General features: G+C 34.5%; 1 protein-coding gene across 4 annotated transcripts; it reads right to left on the bottom strand.

Moving 5' to 3' along the window:
• Positions 1-33: 33 nt before the first annotated feature.
• LOC114878903 (RNA-binding protein 24-like) lies at positions 34-25,706 on the bottom strand. 4 transcript variants are annotated; one of them, XM_029193186.2, is made up of 7 exons: positions 25,579-25,706; positions 25,294-25,326; positions 19,074-19,479; positions 17,132-17,258; positions 15,962-16,022; positions 3,225-3,595; positions 34-1,730 (listed from the first exon to the last, which is right to left on the bottom strand). In XM_029193186.2, exons 3-7 carry the CDS (start codon positions 19,344-19,346, stop codon positions 1,570-1,572), a joined length of 993 nt encoding a protein of 330 aa, XP_029049019.1. In that variant the 5' UTR covers positions 19,347-19,479; positions 25,294-25,326; positions 25,579-25,706; the 3' UTR covers positions 34-1,569. The 4 variants fall into 4 exon arrangements, with proteins under 4 accessions (XP_029049019.1, XP_029049018.1, XP_029049020.1 ...); XM_029193185.2 differs by having other exon boundaries at positions 25,294-25,706; XM_029193187.2 differs by lacking the exon at positions 25,294-25,326.
• Between the last annotated feature and the right edge of the window lie 1,695 nt (positions 25,707-27,401).

Below are 27,401 nucleotides of genomic sequence, written 5' to 3'. Positions count from 1 at the left end.
TGTTCTAATTTTTTTCTGACAAAATAGAAAATATTCTAAAAAATCTTCTTAAAAAAGAAAAATTTAAGAGATAATTGCATGGATTGATTAAAATGAAACACCCTGTATAACATTGTTTCCTACAGAAATGTTGGAACACCCTATATATTCAAACTCGCAAAATATTCAGATTCTTCGACCAATATTCAGAAGTGATATCCAGTGTTAAATTTCTCATTCTGGAAGATTGTAACAAAGTTACAATTATAATAAATCAGTTCGTTTTATGTTATCGACAGTATCAATTCTGAATACGGATCAGTTTTCCAATTTGCCTGTACAATGATTAAATTCATTTCCCTCGAAGGAACTTCAACTTCAACCTATCAGAGTGTAAATTTCAATCACGATTACAAGGAATCTAGCGTTCGTAAAATGTCCGCGCGTCTATTGAAAGCCTCTATTGCCCATCGTGCTCCGTTTAATTATAAATTAATCATAACTCTAACGACATTACGTATTCGTCTTGTATATCGAAGTACGTTGGCCTAGACGTGCCAAGTTTGGCCCTTTATAAAGGAGAACGTGGAAAGGAAGATTAAAAAGTGGAGAGGATTTAGAAGTTAAGTTAGCAAGAAATTGCGAGTCGATTCTGACAAAGGAACATCACAAATCCTTATTCATAATTTTTCTTGAAATTTTCTGGCTTTATATACTCCATCCAACGAGACGAGACAGTAAATGCGCACAAATTCACGTGCTCGAAGCAGGCCCGGCTTATAGTACACAAACCTCGACCGTAACGTTTGAAGAACTGGAAACAACTGAGCTCCGGTCTTACGTCGAGAGCGTGAATTTGTAAACATATCCTAACTCGTCTCGTTGGACGGATTACAGAATGGTCCGAGATAAGAACGATGATATGCCTTATTCGTGCTCACTTGCCGTTTAAGGCTGGGAACCTAACCTCAAAGTCAAATTAACAATTTCCCACTTCTTCGCATACATATAAATCCACATTAAAAATATCTTTCTCAAAATTTTGTTAATAAAATCTTGTAGTATTTATTATACTATAAAATTTTTATTAGAAACATTTTTCTCTATCTTTTGCATGTAAAAAACAAAATGGAAGAAATTCGTTCAGACCCATTGCTCATTCCACAAAAGCTGATTTTTTTAAAATTGTAAAACTAAACCCTTAAAAGATGGCTAAGCACAAATACAGTACATTATTATCTTTATATTGGATCATTCTATAAGCTCAAAAACATTTATCCAAATAAATGAACAAGGATTAATGTTGCTCCCTCATGAGTGGCGCTAGTTGTTTCCACGAATTTCCTTCTCTGTCCGTCATTTTATGCGCCGTTTCTATAATTAACTCGTGAAAACGTGGAGTGAAGCTCCCAACGGTTGAAACAAAATGGCACCTTCACACCGAATAATGCCTGATCGTCGATAGAGACAAGAAAAAGATGGATCTCGACGCAGGTAACCAGGTGAGAGCTGAAATTTGTACGGCAAGAATGGTATTTTGCATCGCAGATTCGATGGTGCCGATTTCTTGTCTGTGACTGATCATAGTCTCTACTGCAATCTTGCTTCTTGAGGTGTCGTTTGATATGGGAGTCCTGGGAAGGCTGCACCCGCTGCCGTTGCAGCTGCAGCTGCTGCTGCTGGCAATCCTGCTGCACCTGGTAGCGTTGCATACGTGTACGGTGTCACGTAACTTGCCGCTGCTGCATTCGCTGTAAAAAAATAAAATAAAATTGACCTTGGGAACCATTGTTAGATGTTACGTTGATTTTTGTGCAAATAATTTGAGAAAGGTAGACCAGGGTAAAAAATAACCATTTGGTTTTGCAAAAATTATTACAATTGCAAAGAAAAATTATTATCTATTTAATATTATTTAAGTGGTCTGATTGAGATTAAAATGGAAAATACAGTTAACTAAATTATAGTAAATGCAAAATATATGAAATATATATATTCGGAAAAAAATTTGAAACCAGTCAAATTATTTAAAAATTATGATATTTCAGAACTATGACAAATTCATAAAATTTTATACTTTGGACCATGGTTTACTCTACACTACAAAATGTCATTTTATCATTTTTATATTAAAATAATTTAATTTGGGCCACCTGTATCAAATCAACCCTTCTTTTGAAATGTTGTATTTATCATGTAATTAATATTTTTTAACCATTTGGCAAAATACATACAACAATTGCGTAGTAAAGCTTATCGACTATTGTCACCCACCGTGACATTTGTTCCCACCACCACCGTAGACAGCACATCAGAGCAATTAATAAAATAATTTGCATGTTGAATGCAAAGCCAGCGTAAGCATGCAATATTGCATCTCCATCATTGTTTTTTTGTTTTAATGTATTTGTTGTACCGGCAGCGAAACATTCCAGCGCAAATCAAAGCATTCATCGTGTGATCATACTGCTCAGATAAAAAGGTGTCATTTCATAGAAATATTAAAAGAAACGAACTGCAGAAAGTTCTCCTGCTAAGTGCAACACAAGACCATTTCGTCAAATCAATGATACAAAACGTATGCTAACTCATTCTGAACAAGCGACAGGTGATACTAGATGTATTATTATCGATCACGTTATCGATAAATATCGATCTTTAGCAAGATTCCCACTACAATTCCTAGCCGTGCAAAATAAAGTGGAAGTGTACGGTATCAAGCATGGAGGCTTCCTTAGGAAAGATGATGTAAAGAAAGAAGACTCCACCACTTGCGTGTAAACGTTTACTCGAGAAATTTTTGCAATATTTAATAATTTTTCTCAAAACTAATCTGAATATTAATATTTTGAAACTTAGGATTTTGAGAATTACCATTTTCATTTAACAAACTAGTGGAGGAACCTCCTTTTCCTACATTGCCACTTTCCCTAAGATAGTCTCCATGCATGGTACTGTACCTCAAAAGGACTCAGCCGATGAATTTTTCTATATCCTCATTAAAATCACCCTGTATAATAAGACTTATAATAACATGATCTATCAACATGCACAAGCTCGTTAAAATTTAATCAGAAAATTAGCGGGAATGTTGCAGAAGAATCGCTTCCGTGAACTATTCTACCAAGACGAACACGACATCATTCGTTCTTTCTCTTGCTTTCTCTCACAGCACACATCAATCTTTCTCTCCCTCTCATTTTCTCATTGTCTCGTTGCGTTTGTGTTTTCTAATAATTTTCTACCGTTGCTACGTAGCACGGACGGCAGAAAGGGTGGCAAGAGAGCTTTCTCCAATCGTTGTTGTGCCAGCACCGCAGGGCTGCTACCGGTGTGCTGCTGGTGGTGGTGTATCAGCCCGTTGCTGTCCTTGCTCTGGACACTTTTCAAACACATACCAGCCGCGGCGGCGCTGGTATAAGGATAAGCCTCAGCGAAATTGTACGATGTTCCTGGATAACTGGCGGCCGCTGCGGCGACATTTTGATACTCGTAGAATTGGGACGCTGCTGCCATCGCCGCTGCATGAGTCAACTGCGTAGCCGGAAGTGGCACCAAACCACCTGGCGCCGCAGCCGCCAAGTATGGCGACTGGTACACGTAACCCGGTGGGACCCTGTAACGAAAATGATACAACGGTCAGAAGATTTCATCGACCAACTAGATTCACCACTCATACATCTAATTACGAATAATACTCGTTGACCTATCATGGTGGACTATCAAATGAGAAACAGATTGCTCTGAACTACACGTAGAGTTTTAACCCCTTCGTATTTTTTACTTTGGAATATATTGTACATGATCAAATTTTTATACGTGCAATTTAGGTTTTCCTTAATTAAGGGGAAGTTTGGAAATAGGAAGTTCTATGTTAAGTACCTTTCAAACTAGGCAAGTATCTTGAAAGGGGGACAGGCCAGTACCAATAGCAGAGGTACCTGCCAGAAGGGCTTTTTCTATTTCACTCTTGAGCTTGGGGCTGCCCCCCTTTCAAGTTACTTACCTAATCTGACTGATTCTTCTAAGACCTAAGGAAAATGATATAAGGTCCATTTTTTCTTCCTCCATAACCAAGAAAAACCTCTGTTGCACAGAAGTGTACATACGTACATAGCTCTAAATTTCATTTTACTGTACACGCAAAGGGTTGAACTACACTACGTGCTAAATACATGAAAATATTGTAAAGTATATTGTAAAATACACTCGTATTCATATTCACATTTTCTTTTTAAATAAAATAATTGATGGAAATTAAAAAATATTTTTTCTTATTATTTAGTCCACCAAGATTACTACGTAATCACACCTGCTTTTTAAAGTAACCTATGGTCCACCAAGTTTCTTGATCTCGAACAACTTTTCACGGTGTTCAAGGTAATCAATGAAAGTTGATGGACGCCGGAAGCTTTAACAGTACATTTCTCCCGGTGCAGTTATTAAGAACTCGGGGGAGAGGGAGGGAGAGATGGAGGGAAAGGCGTTTAAGTATTGATGCGTGTAAATGTGTACTTGTAATGAAGATAAATAATTTATCGAAAAATCGTTAAGCTGATTAACCCTAGAAATTTCAACGATTTATTTCATTAAATAATATCTTTACTAAAACAAAAATCACTTTTCAATACTAATTTTGAAGACATAAGTGAAAATAAGAAAAAAATTTATTTTCTAAATGAAAAATAAAATATTTTTAATACTTTCTACTTAATCCATTCGAAGAGACTTCACCTAATTCTTTTAGGGTTAATACTTGATTGTATCAACACGTAGGTTTATACATCTGTGATTATGTTTGAAGTCACAAGTGTGCCAAAAAGCTGTCAGAATCGACGAAAAACAAACGAAGTTTATCAGGTAGATTGCATTACAGGAAGATCAATGATCATTCATGTGACTAAATTAATAATATAATCATGCGACATTTCAATTGAATTTAAATGTCATTTAAATAAATTACCAAAACAAACGAGAATCGTACAAATATATTGCTGAACAATATTAAACATCATTCCATGTAAAATACAATCATTTATTTTCAACTAACATCTTTCTAAAGAAAACGAATTTGCAATTTTAATAAAAATAATTTTAGTTCATTTGAATGAAATTATAAGACACTGTGTTTAAAAATGAAAAAAGAAAAATAAAGTTTAAATATTAGTAATAGATACACCTTTTTTTTCCTTTTATTTCATAAATATTATTTTACAGTTTAAAACCTTTGATCGAAAGAGGGTGCCTTTTAATTTTCTTCATCGGTGTGTGTTGTGTGAGTGTAAAAATTGTATGAACGAAGAATAAAAGAAGGGAGGAAGGTGTAGGAGGGAAAGCGGTGACGGTGTGGTATCACTAAAGGCGTGACAAAAAAATGCGCAACAAATCCAAGGAAAAGAAAAAAAAAAGTCCTCTCAACGTGTCGGCAAAACAACAGCAAACCAATAACAAACGTGTATTGTAGGTAACTTCACAAATATAAAGATACTTCTCGGCACACGACACACGATTACCTAACACCAACGTTAGTACCTAAAATCCACAGGCGTAAAAACGAAAGAAAAAAACGAAAAGTGATCAATGTCACGGTAATCCCTCTGTCTCTATCTCTTTTTTCTCTTTTTCTCTTTGATGATGTAAAATCACTATAAAAAAAGAAAATACACGTCGCCCCGACTCGATTCTCTATCGCGTGCTCTTCAATTTATGATATAAAATTGACGATGCTTAACTCTTTTGACCCGACGTTGGAAAACTCTATCAAATTTTCATATGGCATTTTGATTTTTTAATACTATGATTTTTATCTTTATCATTACCAATGAAATTATAGAAAACACAAGTTTGCAAATTTGAAATTTGCCGAATTTGGCCGAATGAAACGTCGTATTTGAGGAGTTCAAGAAATAACGAAACTATGAGAAATTAACGCAGCCAGTGTCGCTGTATATGAATTTGGAAAGTGTAAGTATTATGGTAAATAAGTTGTTCGTAAATTGTATTTTGCAAAGGACATAGAGGTTCAGGAGACAGCCCTGAACTTTTTAACGGATCGATAATGGCCAGTGTCCAGTCCACGAAAGAAATCAATATGTTGTCCTGTGGCTTCGAATAGATAGTTCGTACAGTTCGTCGAAGGGTACCCATCGACCCGCATAACGTACGTACAATCAAGTGTTGCGATATGCGTGTCTTCGAAAACTTAAGTATGTACAGGGAAATTGGGGCGTTAATTTAATTCGGAACAGCTACCTGCAAATCATTTTTGATTGAGCAATCTGTGCTTTTCAATCAAAGAACAATCAGTAATAAAGAAGAACATCCTAAATTCCATAAAAAATTTAAGAAAATATTTAGGAATAAGAAAATAAGGAAGATTGTCATTGATAGTACTAATAATATAAAATTTCAAATTAAAAAATTAAATTTGAAATTAGCTTTGAATGCTCAGTAATTAAAATTGCATACGTCTTGACGTGTTAATTGAAGTTGAAGTAGACAAATGAGCAATCAAAGGTAGGAATTACGATACAAATTTTATTATAGACGAAGGGGAGATCACCTGCTATATTTTATTTTTTTGGTTGGACTGATCGCTTGAAAGATTAGTTTATCGGTGATCGTCGTAAAAATATTACAGTTGGCTCGTTACCAGATGGCTACCAGATGCTTTCCGAGCCACTTGCAGCCAATTTCTCAGTTCTAACAATTTCCCTGGACGAAAACGTTACGCCAAGTTTACGAAAATTAATAGGATACTTAAAATATTTCTGTCTGACCCCAAATAACGACAAAAATCTTTTACTTCAGTTGCTGTACCTCCTGCTTGATGTTCACGAAATGAGGATACATGTGTAATGCATCAAAATTCTGTCTTCTCAAATCACACGTTGACCGAAAATAAATTTAATTAACACCTTGGCTATTAACAGTCAATTGAAAATTTGTCCATCACAGGATACCCTTTTTTTATTAAATAAAGTAAAATAATTTAAAATCACGTGCGTTATTTATTTTTGAAATTATATGAGAAACCACCAAAATCTAAAATTTAGAATATTTTTGGATTCTAATCCAGCATTGAAGAATAATTAATTATTCATTTTTACATTTAAGTATGCTTAGTAACGTATTAAAAATATTGAATGATCCTAATTCGATGACCAGAAACTATTAAAAAATCAGCTAATAAATATGCAGATGTTACGTAACTGGAATGCAATACCGAAACTCCGAACCTTGGACAACCAAATAAATTCACGAAATCGTCTCATCTACTCTTGCATGATCTTTTTCCTTTTTCTCTGTCCTTCCATTTTCTATCGAATTTATCTTGCTAACGCATCTTTGCCGCGGCCCGTGCATTATGGATGGCTCGCGTGTCCTCAACCCTACTTTTTCTACTCTCTCTATTCTTTTTTTTTTTTTTTATTTTACTCAACCCTCCTTCATTTCTCCGTATATTTATATTCCATATGTATTGTCTCTTCGTGGTTGTCCACACTATTTAATTCTAATTGCAATTCGACTGATACGATCAAATCTGGGACTTCCAAAATTTTCACGAATTGACATTGTTTCAAAATTTGAAAGGCGTTCTTAGACGCCTTAAAATTTAGAAAATGAGGATGAAAACGAATCGCAACTTTAAATCATACGTTGAACCAACGAAGATCCGACTCCATCGTAGAAGAGTTAGGGGGATCATTTCTGTACTTGCACCGAAAATATTCGACAATATTTAAGATCTTCCTTTCAATAAATGCAATATTATAACCTTTCAATTGTCTAAAGATTGTCCAATTGAACTGAGCATCGAAATGCATAAAAGTGTATAAAAGTGCTTTTATATCAGACATATGACAGTTTCTTGCATGACAATGTAACAATAAATCTATTCAAGGTTGCGTTCTGATTTCTCTTTACGATTTGCACTATCTAAATATGTTTGGTTTGCAACGAGTTTATGTCAAGATTAAAATGTTCATGTGTGTTGTTATCAAATTACAAAAATCGAAAGGAACACGAAGGAACGTTTAGAATTTTCTTTTTGTCACAAGATCATATTAAAAAAATTTAATAGTTATAAAGTTATGCGTATAATTTTTAAATGAAAAGGTTTCATACATTGGAAGTATAATTTTTAAACGAACAGTGTAAAATTTAGAAAATGAAAATGATATCAAATTCAAAATTGTGGTTCTCTCCATGGTTCGCCATCCAAAGGTTTAGACTATTAACCCCTTCGTTGCACTATGTTACACGTATGCTACATAAAAAATGCTCTGATGTTTAAATATTTGTAATTATAAATTTTGTTTTACATAATATCGAAAATTTTCAGTATTCTACCATTTTCCTTTGAGTAACTTTTTAAAAAAGAATGCTAAACTTATTTTCAAAATTAAACAAAAAAAATGCGACAAAGGGTTAAATCTATCATGAATTTGAATATCATAAATTTACATACTGAATTTAAATACTTATGTCAAATACGAAGATCATGGAATTGCTGATCACTCCTTTAATCAATATGACAGCACAGTAACCATCAAGTAGAGTGACTAATTACCGACAACTAATCCAACGTAACTATAGCAGAATACAATAATTTTAAAGCAATAAATGTTGATCTCTCGGTACGTTCGTCCTTGGCACATCGAGTAGAAGCGAGACGGTTGTTTTAATGGTCAGTGTAATTTTCACGATGAGAAATTGTTGGCAACACATCATGGCTAGAGTCATGTAAAAGCTTTCATACGATCGATGTAACCTAAGGGTATGCTTGCAGTTGAAAAAACATGTCACACAATTTCTCTTGGGATTCAGCGCACCCGTCACGTACTGACAATTAAAAGAAAAATGCCAGTGTATTCGTTCCACTTTGAATCGATAATAACCTCTGATAAATCTATGAAAGTGTCAAGACATCATTCATCCATTCCATCAATAAGGTGTAAATGCACTTGGCGATATGCATAAAATTTCATGAAATCTTTTAATTACGAAAGTGATTCAAATTCATCATCTCTAATAATATCTAAAAGATAAATGTAATATAATTTTCAAATAATAATATTACTATTTAACTCGTTGAAACATGGCAGGATTAAAAGTGTTCTAGTGGAATATTTTTTGTACCACCTTGAAAAATGAAAATTACTTGAAACAAATTAAAATTATTGCTCCTCGTATGGCGCACCATAAAGAGAGTCCCATATTTAATTTAATTTTGTACTTCACATACTTTTTATTTTCTAACTTTTACACTATTCTTTAAAAATTATTTTTGCAATGTATGAAATTCTTTTATTTAAAATTTGTATACTTAATTTTAGGTTACTATCAATCTTTTTTTCAACAAATGGAAATTAATAAATAAGAACTTTAACAACATTAGAGTAATCCAAAGATGAAAAAGAATGTTTTAACCGGAAGTTGGTGCTTTGCAGTGTTTCCTATTTTCAAAGAAAATTAGATATCAAAAACGATAAGCAGAAATATTACAAGACAATGAAGAGTAAGAAAATGATAAACGATTGAAGATAGAGGGATAAAGAGAGAAAGAAAGAAAACAAGTAACCCCATAGTCACGAGAAAGTACGACATTGTCCTTTCGTGACGGATCTAAGTGACCACCCTCGATTTCCGACGCAAAGTGGCCGTACACCGCGATTAGGATCTCCTGATTCCAAGGCAACACGAAGGCCGACACGTGGACAAAGTTGCTTAATCGTCCCTTTTAATCCGTACCTGGGTGCACCCTTCGGAAGGGATGCGTGTAAATGTAAGTGCGACGGTCGTTACAGAGTGAAACTAGAAATTATCATCACGAAGGAAACAATCAAAGATACCATAAATGAAGAAAAATATGAAACGATGACCATTTGAATTAAACTTTGTAATAGCAAGAAGAAAAATAGTTCTTCTTTTTCAAAATAAAGTAAAAAATAAACTAACTAAAAATAATCTTCGAATTTTAAAAAGTTAAAACTATTATTATTTTTTGCTAATTCGAAATTATCATAAAAATAAAAAAACCTTTGTGAATATTATTACACTAAAAAATCAATTTCCAAAAAGATGCTACATGACACTTTTATCTACTAACGTCTTCAAATAAGAAAATGCAAGATATTCATTTTGAAAATTTCATTTTGAGGCTACTAAGCACAAAACAATTAATTCTCATTACTTTTGGAAGAAAGCAGCTACCTATATGCAAGAATGTGACGGCACGTGTGCCAGCTGGTCACATCATAATTTCCCCTTTACTGTCTTTCCGCATTGCGTGTCATGTGTACGATATTTTCTTTCGCGGATGGGTGTACCCGAACACCTGTTCGTCACCAGAGGTGGTATACTTGTATAATTGTGAAGTGGACGACGTGTGGGTATCGTCGATGCGCAGTTCACGAACCGTACGAGCGCCGGCGCCGTGGATAATCCAATGGGATGATCTACCAATCCTTGGAAAGCAGAGCAGACCAATGGTAAATTCGAGGGTGGTTCCTCGACGATTTAATTGTTCTTTTACTAACAGGTTGCGCTTTCCTCCGAAAATTCCTCGACAGAATCAACCCTCTCTATTTCTAGCTTACTTGTATACTAAATGAAGAAATTTGATGACATAAAAGTATCGCAAAATAGCACTTAATATAATATCAATTTAAAGTTTAAAATTTGGTCAAAATAGCTGCATAAAGCATTCATTAATATTCTAAATACAAAGTGGCTGCTGATTAATTATAGCAAATAGTAATCAATTTCGAAGTATATAAAGTCGAACACAATTTGATGACATTAAATTGTTGCAAATTAGTATTTATATTGTATGAATTCAAAGGTTAAAAATTGTTGAAAATAACCATAATATTTATTAAAATTCTTCCCAACTATATCATCTCCTAAACCAATATTGGTACCATAAAGTAAAACAGTAAAAGCATCAGTAAATCTTATAAGAAAATTTTATCTATTGTGATATATTGAAAAACATAAATCTTGCAACTAAATTGAGCAATAATTTATTATTTTTCTAGAAAGTATTATGTAAGACGTTTCTCTATAATCTTGTCATCCTTACACGAATAGAGAAACGAAAATAGAAATTCATTTTTCACAAAATACCAGTCATTTATTTGACCTGATTTTGTTAAATACTCGAAAGAGTAACCAACAGAAAAAGATGAATATTGCAAAAATAATTGACTCGATTTATTGAAAAAGCATTTGCTATAATTTCAACGTAGCACTCAAAGTGTTAAGAGAAAAAGATTATTTATGATCGTCTTCGAGGCGATAAACCGCAAAGTGCAATTTGAAACTGGATGTCTTCGAACACCTAATTCCACGAAGACGAAATTAAACGCTAGGAAGTTGTATAGTGTTTGTCTGTTGGAAAACGTTACGGCCCCCATCAGACGAATGACAGCGACAGGTGGATAGAAGCATCGACAATGAAAATAGAAACAGTCTGTATGAAGTGTCGACTGTGAACCTGGTTTCTGAAAGCATTATACCATTGCTTGTCGAATTTCTGCAGAATTATTATGGCGATTGCAAATCTTATTACGTACCATTAAAAGTATTTTAGAAGAAAAATGGCAGAAAGTACCAATAAAATTTTGGTGGCATAAGGAATCAACAGAAACTTGAATGTTTCCTAATAGATAATACCAAGCTCTAAACCGTTTGGTTCCAACCAAGAATTAGATATTTTTTGATATATAAAGAATACTATGTCACCATATTCACCACATCTTAAGCTTTAAATTGATACGTTACAAGTGCCATTTTGCAATACTTTTCAGTCATGAAATTCTATCAGACTTTTTAAGTATGAAAATCTACAGTTTGATAAAATAGCACCTAATAAATATGTATATACATAACAAGACTAGTGTTTGTAACGTAATCCATGAAGAAGTAGTTTTAATCCGTGTTTAAAGTACTCTTTCGGAACCCTCGAGGGAATGGCACGAACATGGAAGCTGATCCGGGGGACAGGTGGATCTAAATAAAGACTGGACAAACGCCAAAATCACCAAGATGGCTGAACCCGAGGCGTTGTCGTCGTCGTCGTCATCGTCGTTGTCGTCGTGGATACTCGTCGTCGGCGACGGCGACGGCGACGCTCCTGTTCTGATAACTTACGACACCACGGATTCACTAACACCGAGAAAAGCCTCTTTGACATAGAAAATGTCCCTCAACCGGTGTTGGATTTCACTTTCCCACCTACGACACGCTAATTCGAGGACATTTGCTCAGAAACACGAATATATGTATATCGTTGGGTGTTTGACGTAAATGATATTCTTGCACATATCCACGTGGACATATCAATAGATTTACACGTTTGCATGTTTCCACATCCGTCAGATTGATTGAACGATCCCAAAATTAACTTTGGGAAGAAATGTTCACAAATTAATAACATTTGAGATTTTTTATACAGACTGGATGATTTTTTTTTAATTATCCATATTCAAATTCAAAGAATTAGATAATAAAAATATTCTCAAATATTACTTATTTAACCAAACCAATTAAGTTTTATATTTTCATTTTTTAGAGAAGAATTTTTAATAATAGTGAGTTCCTCCTTAATAAATAGACACGAATTAATTTTTAGGTGTAAAAATTAATTGAATATTTATTTTAAAAGTAGATAATGTTGTTATCATACACAAAAGCGCGAGAAAATATTCAAATTTGGAATAGTAATTAAGAAGGCATAATACTAAAGGCACCAAATTAATTTGTACACCTAATATAATTTTAATAGAATTCAATTGACCATAAAGCAAATCTATTGTTTTTTCTATAAAATTGATTAGAGAAAAGTCGGGGCGTCTACCTCAGCGTTTCGACCAAGAACATTTGAAATTTCTCTGAAAATACTCTTCAGAAGAAGGAAAAATCACAACGTGTTACTATTATACCTCTGTAAAATTAAATGATAAGAAATTTTTTTGAACTTTTATATGGTTCCCCTGACGACAGACGGTACACCGTGTTATATTAAAATTCCAAAAAAACCACCACGTACAACACCAAATAAAAAAAAAAAAAATACAACACCAATAGCGACACCAAGTGTAGTGTAAGCCTTCACCACACACACAAGGTTATTAATTATTATAAAGGTTAGCGGAGCCTGTACACTCGACGAACCTTTCGTTCAATCTAAATACAAATTTCGCTCGAAATTCGTTAGTTAATAGATCCTTTCCTCCATTAGATACGAAATTCATATCGACTGGATTTGTCATCGAGAAAACGTGACGATTTTTGTCGATTTTGAGAAAATTTTCCTTGTCGACCTTCGGTATCGTTCGAATTTCAGTGGAACACCGAAGAATCTGGCCGGGCCAAACGAGGTAAACCGCGATAAAATCGATTGTCATGATGAAAAATTAATGAACGTTGTCGTGTTTCGCGGCGATGCGGGTCGATTTCCGGCGCGAAACACGGGAGATCCACCGCTTCAAAGAATCGCTCATACAGTTCATAATTCAATGAAATTCAACCGTTCACGGTTAATCTTTTCTCGTTATTTTGTTGCCTTTTTCCTTCTTTCTCTTTTTTATTTCGTCGATAATCGAAGGAATTATGTTTGATAAAATACCGTTCAAAAGGTGTTGAAACTTCGCGAAATTTAAACGTACATTGCCATTCTACAGTTTGGAGCAATTTTTCATCTTTTGCAGGTAACGTGGATTTTTACATTGTGTGAAATGTGATAATTTCGTGACGCGCAAGACTCTCATTATATTGCCACGTGAGATATTTTAAGGGTCACATGGATTTTAAAGCACACTAGTGCCATTACTTAATATACTATCGAAAAAATTCTTTAATCAAGATATGCTCCAAACTTTTGAACAGCTAAAAGTTATTAAAAAAAATATTTACAAATGTTGATGATGTAATTATTGCACAGACGACTATAGGTCTTCCAACGTTGTAGAAATTTAAATTAAAAAAAGACAGGCTAACGTGACTGTATATTTTACAATTATTATTGTCAACGACCCGCCACCAAAAATAATAAAAAAAAGAAATTGAACACAGTGCACGCGAAGATACTTTTAGATTAAAAAAAAAAGATTAAAATATTTGACGAAACACACAAAGAATGTCACAAAAGGTGCAGTGAAAAGTCTATATTTAAACGAAGTCGGATCACGTTTTAAGTTGCTAATGAATTATTGATGATCAATTATGCGTTATTATTCTTACGAATTATGGAATCTGGGTTTCGACGAAAACCGTTCTTACGTTACCTCGTTGTTATTGTTAACATTATTTCGTTCGCCAAGTTATATTATTAATTAGAAATAAAGTAATAAAAGAATTCCTATCAACATTGGCGTAACTATGCAGGGATCAAAAAGTGGGTCTGGACCCTATAAAAATCTGCAGTGACCCTGTCCAAAAATGTGGACCCTCGCCATTCTAAAATTTGAAAATTCAAAACTTTTGGTTTTCCTACATTTTAGGATTCCAAAACTTTTGAAATTCTAAAATTTCAAAATATCAGAATTTCGAAATTTCTAGGGGACCTGATCCACCCCAGAACAAACTCAAAGTTACGCCAATGCTTATCAAACTGATTGATTACAATATATACTAACGTTACTGTAATTATTATTATTATTATGATTAAGAAAAAGAGTGTAAAAAGAGTAAAGACCAAAAAGTCAAAACCAGTAACAAACAAATCTCTCAGCAACCGCAATCATTATCATATCACTTCACGTCAACCTCATCAAGAAAGAAGAAACAAAAAAGCACAACCAAAAAAAAAAATACAGTAGTAGAAGAAGAAGAAGAAGAGGCCGATCCTCAGGAAGTGTTTTTGATTTCGTAGAAATAAATTCGTAGGTACTCATGGCTTCTGATACGTGTGCGTGTGCCGCGTTCTCTTTCTCTCTCCCTCCCTTTCCTCCCTCTTTCTCATTGATTGCAAATATTTCTGCCCTCTTTATTTCTCTTTCTTTATCTCTTTCTTTCAATTTCTTTCTGTCTCTCACTTTTCATTTTCGTTTCGTGTTTCTGTATTCTCTTTTATTTTATTTTTTCTGTTCGTCTCTCTTTTATACATATTTGCCCTCCATAGAAACGACCCTTGCCACTCTCAAGGATCACGAAAAGAGAATTCTCTGCTTGCTCCTTTACGCGCACGCGTCAGGATGCTGAAACGTTATATATAAGTCTGCCTTTAAAAAAATGTTTCATTATGGTATAAACAAACCGAGAGACCGTCAGTCAAGCGAGTACCTTCGTTCTCGATTATCTTTTTCTTTTCTATCGACCTCTTGCGACTCATTACGGTTTCCCTAAAACTGCCCCTTTATCGCGGCAAGTAAAAATGATTCGATTTAAAAAAATCAGAGAAACAATCATTCTCGATACATTTCTCTCCGAATGTTTCTTTTTTTTTTTTTATTTAATTGGGATGTGAGGTACAGTCTGTTGCATAGGAGCAATATATTTTTTTAAAGATTTGACAAAATTTTGGCTGTTTCAAATTTGTAATATTATTATTTTTTATACATAAAAACTAAAATTTGAAAATTAGCTACTGCTTACCCTTGGTATTCCAGAAATACAGTAATTAATGTTCTGAAATTTTATAATTTATATTAGATGGCGCGTTAATTTAAATATTGCATAAATAATTATTTTCATTTCATTTTCTGGTATAATACATCTGATCCTATGTTACAGACCATACTGCACATTTAATAAATGTTTGAAAAAATATTGTGAATAATTCGTCTAACCATTCAAAATTGAATAACTAATTCTGTTTATTCATTATATAGTCGCATTATATGAACTCGAATAATACGATTTTAAGTCGCGTCAACTCCTCTTGACATACGCTATTTTTACGTTAGCTACGGTTACGACATATAACGTTCTTTTAATATCCTTCGACAAAAATCAAATCACATCAATGTCGACTTACCCATATTGACCAGGAAGAACTGCGGGATATCCAGCTCGAATGCCAGCAGCGAACGGGAATGCTGAAATCATAAACAATTCCAAGTCAATCCTATTTACGTTTCTAATGGCCAGCCCTGAACTCGAGCACCTCGAGTTCGTGTAAATCGAACATCCTGTTCTGTTGCGAATACCTTACGATACCTTCGTTCTATCTAATCTAGCCGGAAAAGAAAAAGAACATGTTCCGTCGTGGATTGTTTAACGACTCAAGACATACTGCTTTATGATTTTAAAATTTTTGTTGCATTTTATTTCACAAAATGAATTTTTAAAACTTAATTCATCATTTCTTAAAAGCTTATTGTTGAATTCTATGCATAAAGTTCCTAATTTTAGGCATCGTTGGCCAACACGAAGACAGACATGACTTTTGTGCACGAAAGAAAAGAAACAAAGACAGAGCCGGCACTTGGGTTAAGGCAATTTTAGACTTAGGTGCCAAAGCACCAAACTATGTTGGCTTGAAGCCATCGCAAGGGTTTCAAGGAATGACTCAAGCGACTCTTTTCAATCTGTGACGTCCTTTGCCCTTTTCAGCCCCTTTTAAACTCTGGCCCCGAAAATCATTTAATTAAATAAAATGCAAAGTTCACTTTCATTCATTTCTTTCTCCGGGAACTACTAATTTCTATGGCTTTCAAGATTAATACTGAATTTAGAAATTTAATTACCAGAACTCTCGCAATAATATTTCATCAGTGTTGGACACACGCCCTCCAAGATCAATTGCTCAGAAGAATTATTATGTTCTTCGTCCAAGAAACGTATTATCGCTCACGATGGATGAGATTTTCCGATCTGGCGATGTTACAACGACGTAAAACTCGCGACAATGACGCGCAAAATCATCTCAATGACTTGAGATATCATTTTAGAATTTTTCTGTGTCTCGTGACAAAAGTATGATTTATCTAACACGAACAAAGAGGATTTGAAAATAACTATGACGTACCTTTGAGTTAAATAAACACCTAACCACTTGGAAAATATAAAACTTTCAACTTTGAGCTACAAACTGAAAAGTGTTCAGTTAAAGAATCAACAAAATCACAGCAAAAAGTCATTCAAGCGATAATAATTCAAACATCACCATCTAACTATGAAATATTTATTTCTGATATCAACTTACTCGCTTGCAGATTACCCCTGGGCTTAGCTCCAAGAATCGCCAGGTTGACGTTTGCTTTGCGACCATCGATTATGGGGTTTGGGTCTTTGCACGCCCTCTCTGCTGCTGGTCTGTCCCCCATGATCACCTGCGTGCAGATTTGATCGATTATTCGATTAATCCTTCCGCTTCCATTCCGGTCTTATGTTCCCGTCCTTTGTAACTAATTTTGGGAAACTCGATATCCTAACAGTACTTATTTTAACTATGTCTTTTCGATGGGATAAGGAAATGATATGTAATAAGTGTTAGAATAGAATATATCCCTTTATTTATTCCACATGTAACGTAGATGAATCCTAGAAAAGGTGTTGTCATATTTTTATCAAATATTATGAGGATGGAATTTTTAACTATTTCATGGAAAATGTAATATTATGGAAATAGACTCTAAGGGGTTGATGTTAAGAAACTAGGAACAGTGCTTTTATTACCCAAAAAACAGAAACTGCCCAGGGATGCTATAACCGACGATACTAACGCCTAGTTTACATTGATAGAGTATACCAGCGTTAGGTCTAGTTTACATTGATAAAATAAGCGATGGATTATATTAACGTTAGTACCCTGGAGTAGTAGGAGAAGGCTAATAGTAGAGTTACTCAACCTCCTTTCCAATATAGACTATACACTTAGAAACTTAATTTTCTTCAATCAAAAAATAAGTTAAGAAAAATCTTTCATTACTTGTCTAACTAGCTATTAATTCTTAAGCAGAGTTCACATTGGTACAGTTACTTGCACCAATTACTGATCGATTAACTAGTCTCCTTAGCATACCTTCTTGAACTTAGCATTGTTCAGTACTTGTACAAGTACTTCTACATACAATTTACACTGGGTTAGTACCTGTCTTTCAAATTAGTAACACTGTAACAATGTAAACCCAGCTTTACGCGCGAAGACAAGAGGAGGTATACCCTTCTGAAGAGACCTAGGCATAAGTGTCAGGATAATGATGGAAGACTCCTCCTTCTCCCTTTTAACTGAACGAAACTTACTGGGGTCGTAAATGTGGAGGTAACAAATACCTGGATATTCTAATGACCTGGATAAAACTTTTATTTATTGAAAATAGCCCCATGATGCAGTATAGACAATTAGAATTACCAAGGGGTACCATCGGTGAATTTTTCAATGTAAACTTTCAATTTACTATCTTTTGTTATTAACATAATGTTATTGAAAAGGTATGATCTATTTTCTTATCTTACAATTAGGTAATTATTAATTATACTAAATTTATGGTGCCTTTCACCGGTATTTTTCATAAGTCAACTTACTAAATGAAGAAAGTATTTATTAATTAGGAAAACAATTAATCCTATTCCTAAATTCACCCTATTCCTATGTGAATGTTTGATACTAGGCAAATGAAAAATTTCTAAATTACCATTATAAATATTGAAATTTGATGACAATACTTTACAATTATTTTTTTACGATAAATACTGTTTTGTATTCTTTACACGCTCAACCTAAATATGATAAGAAAAAAAGAGAACAAAGTAGTTAAAATTGCTATGAACGCTTTCGGTGATGATAATATTACGGTAAACGTGAAGCTAGAAAAAACGTGTCGTTCGAATACGTATGCACAGACTGGTTGTATTATCATGATAAATTATACCACTATCTTTGCGCACTTACTTAACACATTCGCTTCAACAACAAATAACCTAGCAGCAAACAAAGATCGAAGAATTTTCTCCTATTCTTGTTGTAATAAAATTACAAATAAATGTAACTCAAAACATTACTAACAAATGTTCAAACAAAAATATGTATATAACTGATAAATGAAAACTACTCGTTCTAAACTATTCACAAACTAAAAGCAACTCGCAACAACAATGATCAATCAACAAAAACATCGAATCAATCAAATATTTACGATACTTACAAAACCATATCCCCTACTTTTGCCGGTTTGCCTGTCGGTGATAACAACAGCCTCCTCGATGTCACCGTATACGTTAAAATGTTCCCTAAGGCTTTTGTCGGTGGTGTGATAAGGTAAACCTCCGACGAATAATTTCGTCCATGTAGTGTCTTTTTGTTGAGGCGTGGTACCGGCTAATGCACCGAGGCCCGAGACCAGCTCGTCCGGCCCTGGCGCCCCGACGGCACCCACAGCGCCGACGGCACTGAGACCAGCGGCACCAGGCATCAACATCCTCCAAATTTTGGCGAGATCACCGCCGGACGAGAGAACGACTTGCTCAATTTTGACACCTTGCTCGTTACCTGGGTCAACGCTAACTACGTCACAGGCTCAACAGCATCTAGGCGACTAGTGTTTTGGGTACCTGTAAATACAAAAAAAAGAATATTTTCATTAGTTAATTCATAATTAGTAGACCTCTGTATAACACAGTGCAAAAATCATGGTAGTGCTGAATCATCAAGCAAACATTACAAATAAAAATATTTATATGCATTTTTATGTATCATTGTTTCATATTATTTAACCCTTGAACAACTTGAACGTTTGAACTCTCGTCAGGATATATAATACAAAATTAAATTATAATTGGGACTCTCTCCATGGTCCGCCATCCAAGAGTTAGTATCTATGGTAACTTGCACAGGTAAAATTAAAATGTTAAATATACACGTGAATAAAAAAACTTTGCTATTAAAATTAAGAGCCAAGTAACACATATTAGATAGTACCACAAAGGTACCCTTAGTACATTTTTAGAATTAATTGTTCTCAACCTGAAAGACCCTCCAACAAATCACATTGCCCTATAAGACCTTTACAAATCATACATAAGGAATAAAACAAAAATAAACCATTCCTTCCCTTTTGTCTGACACTAGCTACCATTCCACCGTCTCCTCTTCAATAATACCCTAAAATCGATGTCTCTATCGTGCATATAAAAGGAAACAGATAAAAATCCCTTCCCAACGCTCGAACCCTTGGTACCATCAGGGGAAAACCGTCGAAGCAACGGGAACAAGAAGAGGAACTGGCAGCACGGATACAACGAGAGGAAGGACACGGGAAGGTACCTCGAAGGAAAAGAAAAGGAAAAAAAAAGGGCAAGGAGAAGGGACCCTGACCTCCATTCAAGGCTTGGTAACGGTCTGAAAAGGGAGCCAGTTTTGCTTCTTGTGAACAGCAGAGCTAGAGAGTAGTGGGGTATTTTTCGAGTTTCTGCAATGCTGCAGGCGAGGATAGAGCTAGATGCCAACAAGAAAGAGGCCCTCTCCTCTGTTCCGCTCTTTATTCTTTCTTTTCTTTTTTCATCATCCTCTTTTCGCTCTTTCTTTCTCACACTGATATTGTGCAGACCACAGGTACACAGAGAGGAGGCCCTGCGAAACGGGGCCCTACGGTTCTCTTCCGACCCCATCTCTCCCCACCCCACCTGCCGCACTAATACCAGCGCCATCCCATGACAGTGCACCACTTCGGTGGAACGGCCCTAACGTCGTACGTTTTTGTTGGATCCCCCAAAACGACGGCAGCTGCCGCAGAAAACCGGTGCAGCACGCCGTATAATCATATTGTTGTATTGCCATCGGGCTACTCCTCCTCCTCCACCATCGTTCTCGTTGCTCTTTCTCTCTTGATCCCTTCCTTCTTTCCCTCAATCCTAAAACCAAATGCAACTAACGTCGGGACGTTCGGTTGAGCATAAAGGCCGCTTTTCTGAATGCAGCTACCGTGGAAGCAACGACCGTGTTACGTGCATGCCTGATAAATAACATCGGTGCTTTTACAATTTCATTTTTTCTTCTCTACGTACACAGTGAGCCTCATTAATATTTAGAGATAATGATATATTTCACTTGATAAATCAAATTTTCTATGTTTTCAAAAAAATAAATGTTAGATTATCTTCAGAGATATATTCGTGTTTGTAAATCATAATGAGTAATTAAGACGCTGGAATTGTACTACATAATTGACTTGTTACTGGTGTACAATGGAAAAAATAATGAAGAAAGTTTTGAATTTATAATAGAGATTTGATATGTTACTTCAAAGTTATAAAGGGTTAATAAAAGGGTTCCTAACTTTTTGTTTCATACGCTTTGACACAGATGAAAATCAAAATCTAAAAAATGGTATAATATGCTAGGTGCATGGTCTGAAATTATATTAATTCATTTTATGTTGTTTTATAATAAGAAAAATAGGGTGAATTTCCAATTGGAAATTTGTAACGAACTTCTTAATTAGATATCGCTCAATATCCCTACTTACAATTAAAAAATGAAATTTATGCAATGGAATTTTTTTTAAACACCTACACTAAGAAATGTGTCATTGCAAATAATATTTTTATTTTATTTATGTTCAGATGTTATGTTAGATAATTTAATGTAAAAATGTACGAGCATAGTTTCCCACAGAGGCAACCCTAGCGAAAGGGTTAAGTTAAGGGTTGAGGGTTGGAAATGGTATACGTGACTGGAATACAATTCACAAGCACCTGATGACAAACGATTGCATAAAATAGTGAAACATTGCATTTTCTTTAGAAATCACCAATACCTCATCGAATGAAAAGGTACAAATACTTTTGGTACTCACTATACCTACTTTACTTTATTAGAAAATAGATTAAATGCAAGAAGAACCAACAGAATATCCAGCTATTGCAATTTCTAACGAGGGGAATATGGAACTTTCTAAACTTTACACAATTAGAGGTGCACTCAAAAATAATAATTTCTCAAAATCAAACGTAACTTCTTACTCATCGATGTGAATGAAGATTTATGAAGTTATAAGGTAATCCATGACAGGAATAACGGTGTCCCTTATCTGTGTGTAATCATTTAAGGGTGTAATGAGGAACTTCAAAGTTAAAAGGGCACTCCATTTTTAAAATACCAGAAAAATTTATCCCCCGAACGGCGGACCACGAAGAGAGCTCCAATTTTAATTTAATTTTATTCTTCCAATACAGAAAACTCTTATTTAAAAATTATACATTTAACTTTAAATTAATATTCTTGTATATGTTTTGTAAGATTTGGTCACGATTTATCTGTTGTTCAAGTGTTAATAGAATAATTAATATTAGAAATTTGCACTAATGAGTTATTAAAAATAATATTATCAAAATTCCTTTTTAGGAAAAAATCTCTTGTACTTTGATAGCATTAGAAAGTACCTATTTAAATTTGAAGTTACTTAGTACTCACACCCCTAAAGGACACTTTGGCACGGACGAAGCATACCGTTATTCTTTTCATGACTCGCTCTATAAACCCACAAAATTTTATTGAAATCGGTGAGTTAGGGCTCACGGTGGGTCCTTATTGAATGTCTAGTTAACTGTTTGAATTGTATTAAATTGCAGAATCAATTATAGTCTACCGGTGAAGTGCTAGGTGTAACTCGTAAACGCATAAACCCATAAACGCTTGGTTTAACGTGGCTAACGCTTTACCTTTAGGGGATTCTCCAATTAATACGGGTCAAACAATTAACCAGACATTTAAGCAAATTTTGGCAAAATTATTATTTTTGAAATTTCCTCTAATTTTGCAAAATTTTGGCCCAATTGGTGCTCCAAAAATTGTGTACTTGAAAAAATTCAAGTATTTTATAAATTAAAATATTCAACAATCTAGATATTTGTATAATATATCGCTAAATTATTTGCTCATTAGATATCCTATTTGAATATTTATCTCCTTCGTTACTTATGAATTCTTTGAACGTGAATACTTAAATTACCATTTTCAAGATAACAAAGGAAAAAACAAAACAAATAGTAGAAATATGTTTTAGTTTTTGTTAGAAGACGCTGAGTGAAAGAGACTCGAGTAACATTCAAAATTAGAAAGTTATTTAAAACGAGAACGTTTGTGCATTTGGTTCAGTGCACAAGAATCTTCGCACTAAGTCGAATAAAACGATTCTATTAAAAGTAATATCGGTTATTCGCGATTTCTATAAATTAGTTTTACTTTTTCAATAAGAAGAAACTTATACGGTGTGACTGTGTTTCCATGTACGTTTCGTAAACTTTCTTTTTTAATGGGAATCAGCAATAAGGACTAAAAAGCATTAGAAAAAATGAAATTATAGCACAGATTTTTTTTACAAAATTTTACTTCTTCAAGAAAAAATCATCTTTTGCAATTTAATGTTCACAGCCAGCCATGCACCCATGTTGGTCTCCATATTAAACAGATGACAACAATTTTTCATTACTAAATAATAATTTACATCGATAAAAGTTACATTTCGTTAAAAATATTCATTAAAGAAGATTACAAAAATTAATCGTACTCGAATTAAGTACAGAAAACTCAAGTTTCATTACTACAGAAGAATAATGTTCTAAATAAAAAGTTTATTTATTTAAGGAAGAGATTACGCCCCTTGCTCGAAACTTTTGAACAGCATTGTACACAAGTGTCTATTTTAAACTTTCTTTTGTCCGTCAGTGTATACATGAATTAAAATTTCCAAGTGCATGTATCATACAATTTTCATAGAAATAATTAGTCTAATGGTCTCGCTACGATGCTACCATGCTTTTCGATCACGGAGCAGCCTTGTGTATTCGATACTGGCCGATTGCCACGCGCTCGACAAAACTCACTAAAATATCTTCTCGGCCAAAGTCGCAAAGGCCAGACTTTCAGAAAACAAGAGATCATACTTGTCTCTTTTGTTCGTGTATCATGGAAAAAGTGCAAACTTTTACCAATACAAGTATTAAACTGTGACTCTAAGATTTCTAAATCTTCAGTTCTTATTCTGTTGTGGAAGGTAATACTGTTCCAGGTGAAACCGTAACAGCGTGTACGTTTTATAATATTATCGTTCAGTTATTTGCATCTTAATTGAAACACTTGTTGAAGCATAACTGAGAATGATTGTGCGTACCGAAAAAAGAAAATTTATGTTTCAATGATACTTAATATTGCATAAATTTGATTGATATTAACCTTTTCAAGTATTCAACAATCTGATGCTTCTTAAAAACACATATTTTTATATTATTAACATTTTTCAAATTTTTTAATTTATCCTCAAAAAAAAAATGTTTCTGGAAAGATTAAACACTATGGTTCATGAAAATAATTTTTCTCAGTAAAAATGTCTTGACTTTTCACATATTAATAGTTGCAATATAAAAATGATTATTTAATACTAGAATAATTTAAAAATTAATTAAAATGATGGATTTTAAATTATAGAAAACATTAGGGTGCCTTTGTCAAGGCAAAGAATTTATTTTCCACCCTCCATTTATTTATTTTTCCAATTATGGAGAGAGCCCAAATTTTCTAAGAATTATTCTTCCTATATATGAAACGCTTTTGTTTAAGAATTATATATTTAACTTTAGATTAATATCATTGTATACGTTTTGTAAGATTGGGTCTCAATTGACCCGGACTCTACTGTTAGAGGGTTAAGAATAATTATGTAAAAATTATTACAGAGTAACAAAAACATTAACAAGTTAATAATTGAAAATAACAATATAGTTTAAAAGAAACAATATGTAAAGTAAAATTAGAATTTATTCATCGTTAATAATATCCGCACGAAAATATTTTTCGCGAAAAGGTGTACTCCGTAATAATTTCGCAGGAAAATGAAAAGAACCTAAAAGATAACGATGCCCCAGACGATTGTAATCTCCTGCAGAAGTTTTCAAGCCTTCTGCTGAAGAGAAATCGTCCAGCCGACGTCGAGGTTTATTAATAAACGTCGTGGTACACGTGCCCGTCGTAGTGTACCCCTTTGTCGCGACGAACCCGCTGCAACCGGGGGTGAAACAAGAACAACCGAGAGAATAAGCAGATCGTTTTACGAACCGTGCAAGATGGCTCCCGCTAAAAACATTTGTCCATCGCCCACACAGAATTTTTCTTCGGGTTCAATTCTAATCTATTCAAACGTTCAGCATAACCTAATTCTAACGTGACCTTATAACGCGCCCTTTTGAATTACCGGCCTCGTTCGGCGTCCATTAAAACGTTTCAATCCATCAACTTACAGTTTCGTAACATTTGCAACGAAGTATTTATATCGATATTAATTAAAAACTTAGAAATATACAGTAATACGAGTAAGAAATAGAACTTAAATAAACTTTGTATACGATAGAGTAAGAATCTTTGATACGCACCTCTAACTTTTTGGAGCACTGTCACTAGATGCACTGTAATGTTGTCGTTAATCCCAATGAAAATCACCAGGAAGAAAATCACACTAACAACGTAACTCTATTTCTTTTACTAGCTAACAAAATATATCTATGTATCTATTAATAGTAAAAGTCGTCGTTAACAATGCACAGAGACAACTCGGTTACTTCGATTACCGCGAGATAAATTAGCCCGGAAATTTTGCAGGTTTTTCGGTTTTCCGATTAAAGTAATATCCGGTCCGAAACACTATTTATGACACGTACGTGGTAACTGACGACGTCCTTTGCAATTGGCGATGTTCCCTGCGCGCACACATCCAACACGAACGAAGACCCACGTGCGAGTACCGAACTGCCTTTAAGTTTGCTGTTACCGTGCTGCCCGCCAGTTCGCCGGGTTTCTCTCCGATTTCTCTTTCCATTGGTCCACCGCCTATCCCCACCGCCGCGCGCCACCAGTAGCGTAGCTGAACGACGTACAAACGTGACACCCGATGAGATGCAAAAACTTGAACCGACCAGCGACGACGTGTTGACAAATCTTTCGTCATTTTTGTTTCGCCAGAGGATTTTAAATGGTCGTTAACCGCGAAACAACATTGCTTGCATTATTACGAAATATTACGTATTTAATCCCTTGATACCTGTTGGTATAATTATTTTAAAATTTATTTAAGTGTTGCAGAGCAAGTTTGGTAAAATGGTACTTAAATAAAATAACGGTACGAAGGAATCATTTATACAAATAATGGTTAAGTTATTCTGTTATTCATAATTCTACTTCTTTTTATTTATTGTTGAAGACTGAAGAGATTTTCGAATAGAAAAGTAAAGAAATTAACTTTTTCACATTATTACAACATATAATAATATAATTATTCTACTTGCTAGTTACTTGCAAGTGTTTTTGCCTTTCGAAATACTTGATCAATAATTGAACCAATTTGCGAGCTTCTTAAATCTGTTACTACCTCAACCTTCTACTGACGGAGCCGGGTCAATCATGACCCAGACCTTTCAAGCTTTAACTGTCAGCTACTTAACTTCTTACACGAAATACTTTTGTTCCAAAAATGAGTATGAAACTTAGAAAAATAGAAATGATAAAATATCTGAATTCTAAATCGTACAAAGAATTAGACCTGGATCCATGGTCCGAGGGTTAAAAGTGGCAGCACGAAATGATCCTGCAGGATCTACAGGGAAAGGCCGCATTCCGCCGAGGAGTATCAGCTGTTCGAATTATTATCGTTGCAGACGACGGCAGATGTTTACTAGGCTGAAACGCTCCCCCGAAGACTTTGAACCCGCTGATCTCTTTTCTTTGGATCGAGTGAAAAACTTTTAAGGAAGCCCAACGTCCCGTTCAATATCGCGCAACACCGATATCTCATCTGCTCCTTTCTCTATAAAAAGGTAATAATAATTTTCAACCTCATAAACCCATCAAATTCAAAAACAGTATATATTCAAACAGAACCCTGAATAATCCCTCAATCGAAGATATTAAATGGTTTTAATTATACTTACCATTTTATAAAATGCACAAAATATTGAAACAGAAAAGATTAGTATAAAATTCTCCCAGATTCCAAGAAATTACACGATGGCTACTAATGATCCACATGGAGGTTGATACATCCCTGAAAAAAAAATAAATTGAATTAGTAATATACAACATAATTCTTGTATTTTTTCATAGTCCGTTTTTACAGCCAGTAGTGTCCCAGATAATAAAGATTTTACCAAAAGGGAATGGTACCCTTTTAGTCACCTCCTGCTGAACGTTGGTAGAAATAATTTGGTCATCCTCTTCTTCGATCCTGTATCTCGGCAAGCTCTGTTCATCGCATTGTTCGAAACCTGCCGTTAGTTACGTGTCCACAAAGTATAGGATATCGTCGTCGTCTGCGTCCGAAGGAGACCCCATAGGTTCGTGGCACGCGCTGCCAGCTGCCTCACAGCTGTCTTTCTCCTCTGTCGTCCCCTATACACGGGACGGGGTTCTTACCCGAGCGTAGAGTACGTTTACCACACAGAACGAACCGTTCTGTCTTTGTGTGCACGTGCATCAAGTTGAAAAACGC

The sequence above is a fragment of the Osmia bicornis genome, chromosome 6 (genome assembly GCF_907164935.1).
Source record: "Osmia bicornis bicornis chromosome 6, iOsmBic2.1, whole genome shotgun sequence".
NCBI lineage: Eukaryota > Metazoa > Arthropoda > Insecta > Hymenoptera > Megachilidae > Osmia > Osmia bicornis.
This window is presented reverse-complemented; position numbering and strand designations above follow the sequence as displayed.